Source organism: Dysidea avara, chromosome 8 (assembly GCF_963678975.1).
Source record: "Dysidea avara chromosome 8, odDysAvar1.4, whole genome shotgun sequence".
NCBI lineage: Eukaryota > Metazoa > Porifera > Demospongiae > Dictyoceratida > Dysideidae > Dysidea > Dysidea avara.
Window position 1 is genome coordinate 6,991,309 of NC_089279.1, and position 17,726 is coordinate 7,009,034.

The following is a 17,726-nucleotide window of genomic DNA, read 5'->3' on the forward strand; positions in this document are numbered from 1 at the left end:
CTGTGTGCATGCCAAAAAGAACTAGCCATGCATGTTTAATATGCATGTTTAATATGCATGTAGAGTTTAAATTTACTGTAAAACACAATTATCTTTTGTTTGTTTCAGCATAACCTTAAATTAATATTATAGTGCGTTTTCATGTACAATTATTACATGACTGGTAGTTCTGACTACTAGATGACACCATTTATTTATTTACTTATTTAGTTGTTTAGTTATAGAGCTTTAGCATGTGCAATATCACGTGGTAGGTCAATAACAAAATGATGTAGTAATACTGATGTCTAGAGACCTGTACTAAAGCCTATTTGAGAATCGTCAAATTCATCAGATAATTCATTGGTTGGAATGATATTGGTGGAGTTTGTTGTGCACAGTGGTAACAAGGACAAATGCAATGGTGAGTCAGGGTTCAAAAAGCTAAGCTTGCATTGTGAAGCTCTGTCAGAGAATGATCAGTGAACAGATATATAGCCAGAGTTTTAGCTACAGTGAGATAATTCCAAAAGTCTAACAATTCCATTGAACTATAGAAGTGTTTATTAAGCAATAAAATGTGTTACACACAAGTATAATTATTTGTCATCAAGTTGCTTGATGTAACTACAACACAACAGAGCCCACTGTTAATGTAATTCTCAAAAAAATACCTGCCATTGCTATGGTGATGAGTTCATAAAGTAACTGCAGGGAATCAGCCAAAGAGCTGTTCAAATATAAGACTTTCTCTGATGCAATTAGTCATAAAAGGCTGTTTCTAGTCTAGGGGATTATACAGAATGAATCCAGATTCTTTAATTATGCTATATATTACTTTTAAATCATTAGAAAAGCAATCATAGGGGGCATTGACAAATACCAACTACAATAGATGTAGCTACATAGCCAACTGTATTTGTAGATTCCTTTGTTACACTCACAACAATTAAACTTTGGACACTGACAGATGTAATGTCACATATTATATACCTCTGTCACGTTATTGTACTGAACATAGTAAACTGATTAACGTTTCTGGAAACCAGAAATAGAAAACTAAAATTTTTAAAATTGACCTGCAAATAAATTGGTCAAAACGCATGCATTCTAGATTGCTTATTAGCCATCTCTTAAAAGACCACCTCTGTACAAGGCCACCTCTTAACACAGAACTTATTGTAACAGTGACACTGTCAAGTTTCTACATCTCAAACATTATAGAGTTAAAGAATACTTCATGTGTGATATTATCGTTACCTCATTATATAAGTAGCCATGACATGTATACGTAAGTCCCAAGTATCATATACATAATCATAAGATATGCTCCATGCATGATCTCATTAGCAAACCACTTCACATTATGATGACAATCTATGTAGGTCCCAGGAATCTATAATATACTTCATGACATCATAGTATAAGGTATCTTTGGTCTACATTTCACTTAAGTCATGAGAGTATACCTACCTAACCATACATCAGTTGGTAACTTAGTAACAGAATGTGCCAAGCAAAATGTAATGGTTATATAGAGTTTTGTACATGCACATGTAGTGTAGTATGTACTTCATTAAATTGAGTAGCTAATCTATTGACAAAAGTGTACAGTACAGTTTCAATAAGGAGATGAACTCAAGTACCTATAGTTTTCTTGTAACTTTGACATGGTCACTATAATAAGGTGGTCTTATAAATAAAGCCATAAAGTACATATTTGGGACTTAGCTATATGCTTAACATGTGTCCACTATTACTATAATAAGAAGACAAGATTTTAAAGAAGTGGCTATACCAGATGAAATTATATTGTAGCATATAAGATTAGGCTATTCCTATCTAGCTTTCAATTCAGTTTCCACTGCACACAATTTCAATAATCTACTGGTCACATGTCTCATTTATAGTAGAGTTTTGATAAGGGTGTTGTAGCAGTATGCTTGCAAGCATGTTTCCTAAGACAGCATCCATGATCCTTACAGAATAAGCCATACAGTTGCTCTACAGAGTATTATGGATAAGTCAGCTTCTTATGCACACATATAATATTATATAGCACCTATTTTATATCTCTATAAGCATAGTTGGACTTAAATAATCTACAAATGACACTTTTAGCAGTCAAATTCCGTAGCCATCATGTTATGTGGATTATATAACCAAGAAATAAATTAATTAGCAAGTAGACATTCATATTGAAACTTATCCTTTCCATGTACTACTGACAGTAAAGAGTTTACACGTGCTCCATGCTAAAACAATTAGTTATATGCACTGAAGTGTATGCAGGAGAAATTCCCAGCTATTCATCTATGCTCATTCATGTATCACATTAACATAGTACCAGTCTCTTCTGTGTACTAAATGCATGTATGGGTTCTGTTTATAGTTTATGTATGTCAGTCAGTTGTGTATACAATGCTGGTGCAACTTTTCTACTGATTCTTGCAGCCAAACTCAACATGCATGGCTGCTATAGACACTGTACATAAAATTGCTATGTACAAGCATGTATGACAGTGGCAGATCTAGAAATTTTCCGAGCTGCATAGTTTCAGGTTTACGCAGCAGGTATAATTCTAGTAAGCATAACTGCATAAGCAACAACAAATGTGCAAAGCACACTGAGTATGCTTCATATGTTCCATATGCTCTAACTAGAGGGATCTGAGGGCATGCCCCAAAAGGAAAGCCAGTTTTGAATAATTAGCAATTTTGATTGAATTAGCACTGTATGAATTGCATATGAGCATTGGCAATTCCATGAGCTAATATGCACTGGGCAAGCCAAACTACTGTGCTTCACATAAAAAATTTAACACTTTAGCCTTCTGAGGTTGTATTTCAATTTTAGTAACAAGTTTGGCTGAAATTTGTTGAATAAGAAACATTGTAAGTGATACAATGTTTCAAGAAAAAGTTATTATTGAATACCATACAGTGTCTTGAAGTGGCAATTATGAGTCTGCATGACATGCAACATAAATGTAGCAGTATGATGTGAATGCAGTAAGATGTTGGCAATAAAATAGCTTCAATAAACGCAAAGATGTTACAATCAGCAATACCAATCTATATTGTAACTAGGGCTATTCTGAAATTTTTCTTTCATTGATAGGCCTAAACTCAATCATAGCTAGTTGCCATGTTTATCTCTCTGAGGGCTCAAGGAACCTTGATTAAAAATTCAGGCATAGATGTTGCTTGGATTGAAACAGATGTCCGGCTTCTACAACAAGGCAGATTTTCAAGTGTAGCCATTATAATGCACTTGCACACAGGCATGCAGGGGTGCACACACACACACACACACACACACACACACACACACACACACACACACACACACACACACACACACACACACACACACGCACACACGCACACACGCACACATACACAGAGTTTTGTATGAACTTGTATTGGAACAGTTCTTCACAGAGATGCCACACTCGAAGGAAGTTTGCCAAAGTCTATCAAAAGAATTACAGGACACATGTATCAACATGGCCTCTATAGTGCAAGTGATGGACCACAGTGTGTCAGGATACCAGTCTGCTTCATGTCCTATTCAAACAAAGATAATGCAACAGTAAAAACATCAAGTCAATGATGAAATACCTCCACCGGGTTGAAACCATCTTGTTTTTGTTGAATCATCCAGAAATGCTGATATTGCTCTCCATCTAGCTGTCTTTGCTAGTTTTAATCAAATAAAATACAAACAGCTCTAGCCAAGACATAGAATATTGCTGACATACGTACATAAATTAAAGAACAAACATCCAGCTACATGGAAAGAACCTGAAGATGGAAATATAGCTAAAGAGTGAGATACAGTATTATTTATCTTATTGGTGCTGACCATGAACACTTTAATAGAATGATAAAGGTACATTCTAGTTTCTTTGACTTCTCCCATTTTATCAAATGACTACTGAACAAGCCAGAAGAGCATCACAATGTACAACTTTATGTTATAATCAAGCTGTCAACAAAATCAACGCTGCTAATGTTGATCACTTGACTAACCTTCAATGTGTACCACTGCCTTCAGGTTGCTATAAAGCTGGTGGCTCTTTGCCTCTAGCATTGCAAACCGGTATGGAAAACCCAGTTATTAACCAGTATAGCCTAGGTCAAGCCAATTAACGGCTAAGAAGCCTTTAAACCAGTTTTGCCCACCCACTTGGTAAACCATAAATTACCCCGGCTGACAAATGTTAACATCATAACATAACCTCAAAGTATGTGTAATGATAGTCACTTTGGTACCACCTTAAGGCTCCAACAGGCATGTTGAGTACCATTATGTCTGCTAATTTACAATCAGGCAACAACCGGTCAATATCCAATTACTCACCTTCCAATAACCAGTTTTAGTAAACTCTGCAGGTTCACAGCACTATTTGCCTCCCACAATTAAAGACCAGTTGATACGGGGAAATAACAAAGCTTGTATGGGACAGCAACAAGGAAAAACTCCTGTACAGTACAAGATTGAAGATGACACAAGCATCAAACATATTTCCCTGACAGTTTTTATCACATGAAAAAACAAAAGTTGGTATACCTTGCACAAGCAATACTCAATTGTAAATCAGGCCCGTAACCAGAGGGGGTTGGAGTGGTTCGGACGAACCCCCCTCCAGGATACTAACCAATATTTTTTTAATGTTTTAAGCTGACGTATAAGATATGGGCGTCCGAAAGGTAGAGAGGGGCTATATGTAGGGCACTGAAGGCTGCTCTGAGATGTTAACTAAAGTGGAGCTAAGCCATAGGCGGCGGAAAGGGGGGGGCTAGGGGGCTTAGCCCCCCCTCAGAATTCAGAATAATATCACACCGAAATTATCTTTCTTGGAGTGGGGCTGAAAACCGTGATAAAGATCGAGATACTCTAATAGAGCAGTCACTCTAATAAAGTAGTCAGTGTGTAGCGAGCTATGAAAGGATTTTTATGTAGTTTATCAGCTAGAAATGGTAGCTGGTGAGGTGGAAAGCTCTTGTCAGTTGGTTGCGACCTTTTTTTTTTTTTTTTGGTCTCACCTTACCAAACTATAGAAATAAGTCTGGGTCAGCCCAGCCCCCCCTCATATCAACTACTTCCTCCGCCGCTGAGCTAAGCCCCACCTCTACACAGCTAAGATCTGGGTGGGGATGAAAATTCGCTAATAGATCGATATACTCTAATAGAACAGTCATTAAAATACTCTAATACAACAGTTACTCAAATACTCTAATCATTCATGGTTAAAGCTTTCAAACAATTAACTGAACCTCTTCTATAATCAATAATAATGTGCTTATCTGAACACTGCATATGCTTAGCTATACCTATTAGTCACGTCATGGCTAAAATCATCAGATTAGCTACTATTATTACTAGTAAAGTGTAGACAACCCAAATTATTAATCTGTGACTCCTTAAGAATTGTACTGGTGGTCTGAAATGCTTGTGTACATGTAATGCTCTTGATGTTCAGTTAAATGTTTAGTTATTGGGATAGTGCTGGCCAGCTAACTATATATATAGCAAGGGAGTTCGCAATAATAACTATCTGAATGAGTATATTTGTGAGGTCCTATATAGCTCTTTCACTGATGTGCAGGGGTGTATATGGGCGGGCAGGCAGGTATGCATGGGGTTCTGGAACTCCCCTCTGAAAATTCAAGCTAAAATAGCTGCAATAATATTGATAACGGACTAACCATACAATAAGGAATCATGAATCAATTTAATCTTGAATGTTTAAAATATGTCAGTGATGGGGGCTATGCCCAAAGACCCTTGCACTTATGAATCACCACCAAAATTATGTGAACCACCTTGGAAAAATCCCTTGTGTATTTAACTATGTAGTTGCATGTACTCTGTAAATCACCACCAAATATGGAAATCACCACCAAATATGGAAATCACCACCAAATATGGGAATCACCACCAAATAATATGTGAACCACCTTGGAAAATCCTTTGTGTATTTAACTATGTACTTGCATGTGCACTGTAAACCTACTTAGTCTCTGTCCTAAGAAACCACATGCAACATTGAACAGTATACAGCCAAGAAGTCACATGTGACCTAGATAGCTCATGTCACTTAAGTGTGGCACAAAAGAATAATAGCTATTGAATGAGTAGAGGAGTACTGAGCAAAACAGTGATAAATAGATAGTATAATGGATAATTCCATGTGTTGATTATTTCAATGTATAGAAGAAATGTATCTACTAAAATTAACCCAAGCATGTGTAGTTGCTGCACATAGTGAAGTTGAGATTAACTTCAAATCATACAGTATGTCAGATTTCAAGGGATTACTCAGAATTATACACTTACAACTGTTCTTTGGAGTTATTAATTGTGTATTAACAATTTTAGGACAGTTAGGAGAAGTCAAATATTAAAGTGTTGTCAGTGGCTGAGGGCTGTGCCCCCAGACCCCCGCTGCCTTAAACGTCTACCATGTCAAAGTTGAACCCCCCTTTGACAAATCCTGGTTACAGGCCTGTAAATCACCTCACATCAGCTGTAAAAAATCTTCAATTTCAATGGTGAATGGTATATATTCAACCAATATGGAGAGCTTTGGGCAAGGAAAAGGCACAAGCTTTGCCTATGTTCCATACATTCACTGGAACTGATGGTGTTGGGGAAATAATGAAATGGCTTTAGCAGTGCATGTGGACTTATTATACTATAAATATATGTATTTACATATGTAGCCATAATGGATGAATCCTGGGCTGCTATTTTCAAACTGAAAATTGACTACCATACAGACATCTGTGCAAATGTATAACATTGATTTTCAGATTCCTCATGTTCTAAGCTTTTCAAGGTTTGCTACTATAATGGCCATAAACTTTGAGTGAATGTTTAGTTTTGACATACAACCTAACTATATAGTAGATCTGTGATGCATGGATTCTAACTGTGGTTGGCAAAAATGCATGTGTCATTGTTGAACAGTAAAGAAATAAAGCCTGTAGCCTTATCCATAATTGCCAATTTATGTTTGACTGGAAGTATCAGGCAGTTAGCTGTAGAAATTTATTTTCTTTTTACATCATAGAAACTTGTTGGAAGGATTTGGGGTAGCTCTGAAGACATTTATGGGCTTGGTTAATTCTGTTATGAAGGAAAAGTGAGGCTGGTTTTGGGTTGTGCAAGGAAGCCCAAACCTCCATGATCCCTACTATATGAGTACTACCATACAACAACAACAACAAAAGAAAACTAAACAAATGTGCATTTAAACTAATTTCTAAGTGATAAAAACTAATATATGAAGATGATATTACAACATAGCTCCATGGGAAAGTAAAATCCCTACTTTGGCATTGAGCGAACTAATTAATATGACATGCCAATATAGATATTTTTCCACTGGGCCATGCTATAATGTCATCTCTTGTTTCACTGTAATTTTTGTCACTTAGGTCCTACTTTGATTTTTAAATTTAGCTTATTTAGTTTTTTTGTTATACACAAAAGCAGCCAAGCTGTATAAAAAGGGTGTGGCCTTCAAAAAACCTGCTATAGGTGAAAAAAGTTGTGAAATCAAGGTGGCGTCCATGAAATAGCTGCATTGGCAAAGATTTCGCATCTTTCTGTAATTTAAATATATACCCCAAAGCCAACCATAAACTGGTTTTGAGGTTTGTTTTTACACAAATCATTAATCTTATCAATGGATGCAATGACGATGATATAAGACAAAGTATAGTGCTCTACCAATACAGAAAAGTACCTATTGATCAGATACCAAAGCCAAAGGAGATAGTTGATCTACGTATAATTTTGTGCTTGCATGTTTATGGTTATATAAAGTTGTATTATATATGTAGTGCCTGTATTTATTTGCAATACAGGCACTACAGGCACTAGTGCTAGTGTTTTACAACAAAGTAATTCAAGTTTGGTATATATGATTTTACTATTTGTCTTAAGATTTTGCGGTGACTGTTCTATTAGAGTTCCTTGATTTTTCCATGCAAAACATAAGCTGCAGTTGCTCAATTTTAACAATCCTGCACTTTTTATGCTAGAATACAATTTCCATCCTGTTGTCACAAGTTTTACTAGCACAGCACTTATTATGATGATTGTTGTATCTTTACACTCCGGTTGTGCTGTTTTACAGACTAACGTTTAGTATGGTTAACAAAATCTCTGTATGGTAATGTTGATCTATGATATGTCTGATATGCACTGTATTCAACTTCATCAGTGTGCTTTAATTAGCACAACCAGAACAAAAATGATTAAGAAGAGCTTGATCAACTGTAATGCATTAAAAGTGTAAACTATTATCTCTCGCAATTATATCTTTAAAATTAGATGCCCATGAAGACTTCATGTCATTTATATACATGATATGCATATCCAAAAAGCCTATTAGTGTGCATAAATTTGTGGTTACATGGTGTATTGTATGAATGTCAATGCAATATATTTCTACAACATTTGTATGATATTAAAGTCAGTAGGATACTAGATACACCATTGTCACTGTAGTCATTTCACTACTATGGAAGAAGGGTCTCCACAATGTAGTCAGTGTACACCCCATCAATCATTCCTGTGGCTTGGTTATCAGTGTTAGCTCCATACCAGCAGTTATCTGGGTTGTTGAGAAATGGCCAGGCTTGAGCATATCTCACTGGTATTGGTCGTCGACCATTTAATTTCATCAAATTATTCTCAGGATCAATTTCTACACTGCTTGCAAGGAACTGGCCTAACAGGCAAATAAAAGAACTCAAGTTAGTATATCATTATCACTCACATACCAAGTAATCCATGAGCTTTCTTTGTCAGTATATCAGTATTTTTGACAAAGAAATTTAGATGTTTCTTGTAAAATCTAACTTGTAATTCAAATCCAAAATCTGAGATGATATTCAGCAAGGCAGATTCATCCCTCTTTAAATCTGACTGCACGTTACCATCAACAACAATGGAAACATCAAAATGCTTGGAGACTTTGACAGTAACTACTCGATTTTTTACTACAGCAACAGCGTCAGCAACAGACACACTATGGTCTTGAGCTGACACTTGAATATTGGTACTCTGGCCAGTTAGAGGACATTGTAATGACAAGCCAAGTTTACCCATGAATGTGGACACGTTAGCTATGGTCTCACTCTCATCATCTTTGGCAGGTAGGACAAATAGAGCATTTAGCTGAACAAATTCATCTTTGATTAGACTAAACATAAAATCTGGTTGTCCTTGTATGCTGAAACACAAGTTATCTCCATTAGTTAGTGGTATAAAGAAGTGAGGATCATTGCAACCATTTGGACCATCTGTACTCCTGTCTGTAAATAAAGTAGTACTTAATAATTATTACAATCTAGTAGGAGTCATTACAATAAAAGTACTTAAGCAAGGGGATCATTACCTGATGTTTCCTTGTTTAGGTCATAATGAGCAACAAACCAACATGGCTAAATTTGGTAGCACTTCAGGCGGTGATCTTCTAGCACTTTTTTTGTAATGAACGCCTCACTACATAATATAGCTACCTTGTAAAATTCCTAATTTTTTTACTTACACTTGTTATTAAGCTAACATTTTTGTAACATCATTAGTGAACTCTATAGACCCATATGCATTGCAGGTGAACTGCTGCCATAGCAACATCCGCCATCTTGGAGTACAACCCATTGTGCAACCCTGATAGTGTAGGAGAGAGCGCAGGGTTAACCTGGTCAACCTTTGCTGAAGAACTTCCTGGGTATTGTTTTACTCTTATAGAAAGCAACGCCATCAGGGTTACAAAAATGGGTTCTACTCAAAGATGGCAAAAAATTGCTATGGCAGCAGCTCACCTGCAAAAGGTCTATAACATTGCATCAAAGGAAAGAATGATGCCAGTCAGATGATAGGACAGAACATGCTCCTACCATTTCACATAGTTTTCAACCATGTTCTATACCATATCCATTGAGTCCGAATAGAGATCTCTGTGCAACATGCTGACCTGTTTGACTCTTCAAGTGTTGCTTATTAACCAGGCATATGCCCCGCAGCAGATAGTACGAGTGCTATGTTAGCATGCCCGAGTGTTTTTATTTTCATATTGTACAACTTTAACTGGTTTAAAGTGCTGTCTTGTCGTCTTTCATGAACTCAGTTTTCAGCCATCAGACAATCAGTAAGGTTTTTACTGTAGCTACTTTTTTTGTGACACAAGTGGAAAATATAGCATGTTTAAATGCGTTATGGAAAATAAAGCACTCTTTTTGCTTTGATCTCACCCACACAAAGTACTTTAAATGCCTTTCACAATGGGCTATATGGCTTTCAGGCTACCAAAAATCTCTCTGAAGAGATAAAGGGGTGTGGCCCATATACTTACATGAACAGAATGAAGAGCTGCCTCAAGGATTTCTCAAAACAATTTGCATGAGAAACACGATAAATACACTATAAAACAGTTGAGAAAGTATTTCTATGCATAATTTGCAGTTTAAGGTGGTTTAATACACTTCCTTAACAGTGCATAGCAATGTAATTACTGAATTACAAAATTCACGAATTACGAAATATGCTACAATACAATATTTACAAATCTAATTATCTAGCTGAATTAATAGCATGAATATAAGCTAAATTGAAGGGGCCAGTGGCAAAAGGGAACAGGTGCTAATTGAAAATTTGGGATATAATTGAATTATTGCAATATTGCTAAAAATTGATTTGAGACTGCCATAAACTTTTAATTCTGTTGTTTGCTTAGTGACAACAAACCAAATCATTCTAATTTTTAGAAAGTGGAAAATCTAAAATGGCACATGTCCCCTTTTCCACTGACCCCTTCAAATATATACATAGTTGATTAATTACTTACTTAGTCAGAATGGAATAGTATATTAACTACATGGGCACCTGGTTTTTAGAAGTATGCGCATAACATCAATTTGTTTTAAAATTATTTTTACACTAGTAAACAGATTTACAGCCAGCAAATTGCATTAAGGGTATATTATGCATACAGCAATACACATGTATAATACAGACCATATGAATGAATATGAACGTACTTAGGCAAAAACATTCACCATATTCATTTCTAAAGGACCCTGTCATTAGGGTTTGATCACAACAGGTAAGTATCTGAGTAGTGTTAAATTCTGGATCACCATCACAATCTTTACCACTATGACAGCCTGTATAAGAACATCACACTGCTAAATGTTTTCTGGTGAAGAAATAATGTGGTAAGATATTAATTTCAAATCTTGCTTGTACAGTATTTTAAATCAGCTAACCAAATGGACACTGGAAAAAGCGTTTGCTCTAAAAAATGCAGAGGAATTGTGACAGTAGACAATACTGTCTGACTACTTTATTAGATATATTTAACAATACCAGTTAAGATCATAATTTGCATTGCACAAAATATTAACCTGAGATAATAGGATGGTCATGGAACCTGAATGGAAACCTGAGGTATCAAATTCTCAATGTTTCAGGTAGTAGCTCGCATATAAGTTATAAAGTCCAAAAACAGTTTCTGGGTATTTATTATACTGCAGTCATGAGGCTTTTGCAAATGCAAAGGTTATATATTTATATACACAAAATACTTGCTTAATGTGATTTTCATTTTGTAATCCTTAACTAATACTTTGTGTAGTTCTATCTAATTATCACATTAACTTATACACTTCACACAAGTGTAGAAAATTTAAGCATTGTGTCCATTCCCAAACTGTTACATACACCCCAATGTACTATCTGTAGATGGAAGTCCATACTATTGCATTAATTTGATGTTAAGGTTGGTAGAAAACATATCCATGTGCTTGCTTACTTGCTATACTGTGCATATATGTACAATGCATGCACAGATAACAAACTAACCAATAGAATTGCAGGGTGTGCAGGTGTCATCTGTTCCATTAAATGAGTAATAATTATTTGTCGAATTAAGGCAACATTCATTAAAACTGATACTCGGTGCTGTCTGAGATGAATTACAGCCACTGCCCGTGCCAGTATCAAGATAGCATACACCTGTATAAACAAAAATGTGTATACATACATAGTGTACTGTAGGAAGACAAGAGAAGCTGCATCCAATGCATGGAAGTAATTGAGTTCTCCCATAGGTTAGTATAGTTTTAGTTGCATTTACCTCCAAAGAAATTTCAGAATTTTTCAAAACTAAAACTATCCAAAAATGTGCATAATAATGATTTTTCAGGTGACTTTCTTCAGAGCTAATCTTTTTTAGATCTTTTGACAATGTGTTTGAAGGTAATTATTTGGTAGACTATACAACTGGTCACAGAGGTCAATCCAGACATTTACAAAGAAAGCTTCCACAATGAAGCATGGTAGTTTAGTTGACTGCAGTATGAAATAGTGAAGAATCGTACCTTTACTGCTAGATCTTACCAGCTCTGCAGAAAGACTTAGAGCCTAACAAAGCAGCTACGAAAGCTATGATGGTTAAACCAAAAGAAAGCAGCACACATAATATATATTTTAGAGGCAATTATATTATGTATAAAAGTGCTGAGAAGTATAAAGGAAAACACTGAAAGGATATACTTTTAGTAATGATAAACTGATTAGCTACCAAATTTAAATGCTTCAGGTAAGAAGCGGTATATATATATAGCTATTTATATAGGTCTTCACAAATGGGTGCATATTCAAGGGCATTTACTAATTGTTCAGAAAATATATATTCAGTATGTTTTACAAGGCAGGCATATTTCAAAGTGTCTGGAAACTGGAAACCACTGCAACAATTTCTGGAGATGGTTATCTGAATATTTCTTTTTACAGGAGGCCTTAGATACTTTGAAGGGTTCCCTTCTTGTTAAAGATGCTAAATATAAGACATTTAAAAGTCCTTATTCTGAAATTGCAAAAAGCAGTAGCCAGGGGTACTATAAATTAATAAATTTATTTTAAGTAGCACAGTAGCTTTGGAGGAAGGTAGGGCTGTGCAATTATAAAATTTTTGGTACAGTATATCTTGATACTGCAACTCTTTATCATGATAGTTACAAATACCATTACAAACGATTTACTCTTTGTATAAAAATTTACTCTAAGCCAGGACTAATTACAATGGAAAACTTGCATGCATCAAAAATAAATGGAAATTGTTATACAAGATTGTAGATTGGTTTCCTGTAGTATGCAGAAGTTTACTACTATCAGTTTGCCATGATATTGAAAACTACCACGATAACTATAATTGCTTTGATATACTTATCTTGTATCTTTATTATTACACAGCCTTGAACATAGAGCAAGCTGATAAGATGAATGATCTATTAGAGTTTTGACTACTCTATTACAGTATTATAGACATGAAGTTACAAGCATCAAGCTCTTCAGCAGCTCTTTCTTAGACCCCATGGCTTGACCAGTTTTTAGAAACTTAAAACATATTACTATAATGGAACAATCATTTAGCTTGTATGTAACAATCAATATTGAAATTTTGCTCTGCCGATAGCTGCAATAACTCACTGTTAAGGCATGGATTCAATTTAACTGCCATTCTATTACTGATAAAATAATATTTGTTGCTGGTTGGCTTAAATTCCACATTTTACTCTTTGAAATATAATGTATATTCCAAAGGTGGTAAATTCAAAGGTGGTAAATCCATGCATATGAAAAACACTTTTAAAGTAGATACTCTGTACTCTGTAAGTGAAAATTTTTTTGACGTGCACTGTATCTATATACAGCAACATAATATAACTTCATCTATTGGTAGTAGTTAAAATCATAGTGAGTATATATACAGCCAATAGTATTGACACTTACTACTGCAAAACACACAAATGCCATCGTCTCCTAAGAATGAGGTTCCACCAATACCACAACATTCTGCCAATGAGTCAATGCCAGGTAATTCTGGTGTTCCACTGCACTTTTCACCCAAGCTATCTATATGGCAACCTAGCATTAGAAAGCACATGGTTTACAGCAGCAACTTTTAATCACACTGTACATTTCACCATATACTGTAACATCATGATAATAATGTGCATCAGTGTCATTTTTGCATTGTTATGCCTCTTATCCAGATGAGGATTAGTTGTTGTTGCATTATATAGCTATACGACCACTTAAGCTTATTTTATAATATAAAGCTTTTCTTTTTCAATTGCAGCGGAAGCTACATATATTCTTTTTGTGCATTTCTACCTAACAGAGTCTATGAGATCTATACCAAAACAAGACTTGCAAAGTTAGGATTGTATTTGCAGCTACAGTTCAGATATGTTGGGCATGCACACACACATTACACAAATCTACATACCCTAAACACACACACACACACACACACACACACACACACACACACACACACACACACACACACACACTACACTACATGTACACAGGAGGTCTCATAGAGAGAGGTCGTGGAACCCAAAGTTCCACAACGGCCCCAACACCGCTAAGCAAGACAAGGATAGTTGGGCATTTGCTTCCCCACTAAACACCAGGAACCCATTGATGTTACAGCTGGGTGGGCTGCTTCCCCAGATGACACCATGCAGGTCCTCAATATACAGCTGGGTAGACTGGAGCAATGTGAGTAAATTTCTTGCTCAAGGAAACAACAACAACACCAAATTGGCATGACTGGGCATCAAACCTGGAACCTTTCAATTACGAGGCTGATGCTCTAGCCACTTGGCTATGCTGCCTCACACACACATGCACACACACACGTACAAGCACACACACACACACACACACACTACACACTAGTATCTATACAAGTATAGTGTTACCTTTTGATACACATGGAACACAGTAACCCAGTGAATTTTTTCGGAAAGAATTGCGTCCTGTGGTACTACAACAATCTCCACAAGGAGCAATGTTTGCAGGCACAGGATCAGTACAATCTGATGTAATGTGACATTGTGGAGTGACAGTTGCTACAGTGAAAAAAAAAATATATATATATATATATAATTATCATATGCATGCATGGCTATTCAAATATTAATGACACCTATATTATACAGCTTTTCAACTGACACACTTGGAAGAGTAGAACCCATCACTTCAAAGCATAGAACTGAAGTTCATCGAACAGTATGGTAGTACTGTTTAAGTAGAGATCCTCCCAAAAATGACATGTGCTGCCTTAAATGCCACTTTTAACAATCATCCTAGAAACATCTTACATGACAAAATCACCTTAATGTAATAATACTAGTCCATCTAACATCAAAAACAGCCTTAAAACAAGAAAACACTTACAGGCAGCTGGATATACAATTTAAACAATCCCCAAAACTTAAATTTTCATCTGCTTGCCTGACCACAGTTGCAAGGCTGGAGGTCAATCAAATTAGCACACAGCCACCATTTTGCATCATAATAACAAACTCACCAGTGAGATGTGCCTTTTTGGATTCCGACGAGTATGTACCCTCTGTGCTTTGTCTTTCCTTTTATCTTCAATCAGGCTGGTCTTCGGCATCATTCTTTATGCATGAAACCACATTGAAATGCTATCAACACTTTCCTTGAACAGGATATTTAGACACTACAAACTTATTTAAGTGCTTACACTTGGTAGATACCTGTAATTTCATGATAGGTTCGATACCACATCTATTAACACAATCTTGGTTGTTTATTAATAATCGAGCACTGAGACTGCACCTCTTAACTAATACCATCATTCATCTCTTGTTTCACTGCTATTATCACTTTAATCCCTACTTCATTTTTAAATTAATAATTTTTAATATAGTAATTACATAGCAATACAATGCATAACCAATGTCATAGATTTTAAAGGAAATATTTTATTACTGGAGGAATATTTATGTTACTAGCCCTAGGATTGTTTAAGCCACAATGCAGGTGCTATTGTTAGGTTTAATGAAACCTCTATGAGTAAGACTGGGTATCCTATTAGACTGAGATTTCTATATAATCACATGGGTGGCATGTGAGCTGCAATTGCTATTTACTATGCCACAAGGATTTACAGCTATTTGTAGCCACAAATGGTTGGAAATTTTAATGTTTAGCAGTTTTTAACTAAACCCTACCCATTAGAGCATGTCTTGGACTAACTTCAACACTATGCTGCCTTGTCATGCTTTATAATACTCAACAATCCATACATAGCTACATGGCTTAGAGGATGGGTGGCCCTGTACACATGAAGATAGCAGTGTTCAATCATTTTTGCCACACATACTTCCAAGTAACTGCAAAGTGCTCTGTGAAGCAAACCAATGGATAGCTATTGTGAACCAATAAAATGATCAAAACATACACACTGATGGGATTCTAGTTTTGATGTATTTAATCCAGGTATACATTTCAAGAATGTATGCACACATATTGCAAGCAGTTGCTTTCCTAACTCACAACCTACCATAAGAAACAATTAAACTACTGTGGCATACATAGCTACATAAGAGTGATCATGAGTTAATCACTGATTCACAATAGTGTCCTTTCAATGCAGTGGAGATAGAATGGCTTTGATGCTTATATTAAAAAAATATGCTGGGTAGGTATATAGGTAGGTAGATGTCTTAATTTAGTTGTATCTAGATGCCATTTCAAACTGTACGAATGTTGAAGGGGATCCATGCTGCAAAAAAAAGAGACAGCCACTGTAATCATCTCCTTTCCTTAATCTGGGATAAAACACATGAAATGTAAACTCACCATTAGAACAGGCTTGAATCAATACCGGACCAATCACCAGTCCAAGGATAGCATATACAAATATCATCATCTTCATCATTCACTAGACAATGTTCACTGCTGTGTACAACTAGCAAAGTGACCACTGTTTATATAACCACACAAGCTGAAAGCCCAATGCAGCAGCAAGCAATACAAATGGTCTCAAGAGCCATGTATACTAATTGGGAAACAATAATTGTATTACAAATGGCTACAATGTACCTGAAGGTGTCTGGCTTACCATTTGCTACTGTAAACAGACCAATGTATAAATCATGCATTTATAGAATGATTTTCAACCTTTACAGTTCATCACACATTACAGTTAGTGATACAAGCACTGTATATAATTTAGAGCATGCATCTGTCATAAAAAGTTCAATGTTCTAAAGCTAGTGTCTATAAATGCAAACCTCTGCTCATGTGTCTACATTCACAAAAGCCTTTTACGAAAGATCTAGGTCTTTTCCATAAGTTTAGCAGTTATCCACTGGACGCATATGTCGTTTCACCATATCTGTTAGGGAAAGCCTAACAAATAGTTGTTGTTGTTAGTTACAGTGAAACAAATCCCAGTGCTACACATGCATTGCAACCCTAAGCTCCCAGCCAAGCACCACAGTTATATAAATAGTACTAAATTTTTAAACATGATATTTTTACCTCTGAAGTGGTCTGACTGTGGACTACATATTATAGGTAATGTGTGGTTTCACCACTTAAGAGGTAAAATCTCCACCTACACAATAACAAAAGAAAAGGACACTGACCATGTATTGACTCTTGAGTTATAAAATTAATAATTATGTACGATTGATTGCTATATATTGAGTTTCTACTTTTTGTATAAGTAGTGCTACCATTCGCTACATTCAGCAGTTATCCACATGTAGTATATCCACACATATTATAAGTACTTTTATTGTGCAGTCAGCAAGCTAGGAAATTCATTTAGCTAAACTACTATATAGCATGTTTCTGTCTATTACATCTCAATCACAGGTCATCACGTATG

At 35.8% G+C, this 17,726-nt stretch overlaps 1 protein-coding gene across 1 annotated transcript; it reads right to left on the bottom strand.

The window, feature by feature from the left end:
* Positions 1-8,332: 8,332 nt before the first annotated feature.
* Positions 8,333-16,787, bottom strand: LOC136263862 (uncharacterized). Its single transcript, XM_066058486.1, has 7 exons — positions 16,691-16,787; positions 14,779-14,928; positions 13,799-13,933; positions 11,867-12,019; positions 11,044-11,169; positions 8,782-9,315; positions 8,333-8,729 (listed from the first exon to the last, which is right to left on the bottom strand). Exons 1-7 carry the CDS (start codon positions 16,767-16,769, stop codon positions 8,518-8,520), a joined length of 1,389 nt encoding a protein of 462 aa, XP_065914558.1. The 5' UTR covers positions 16,770-16,787; the 3' UTR covers positions 8,333-8,517.
* Positions 16,788-17,726: the final 939 nt, after the last annotated feature.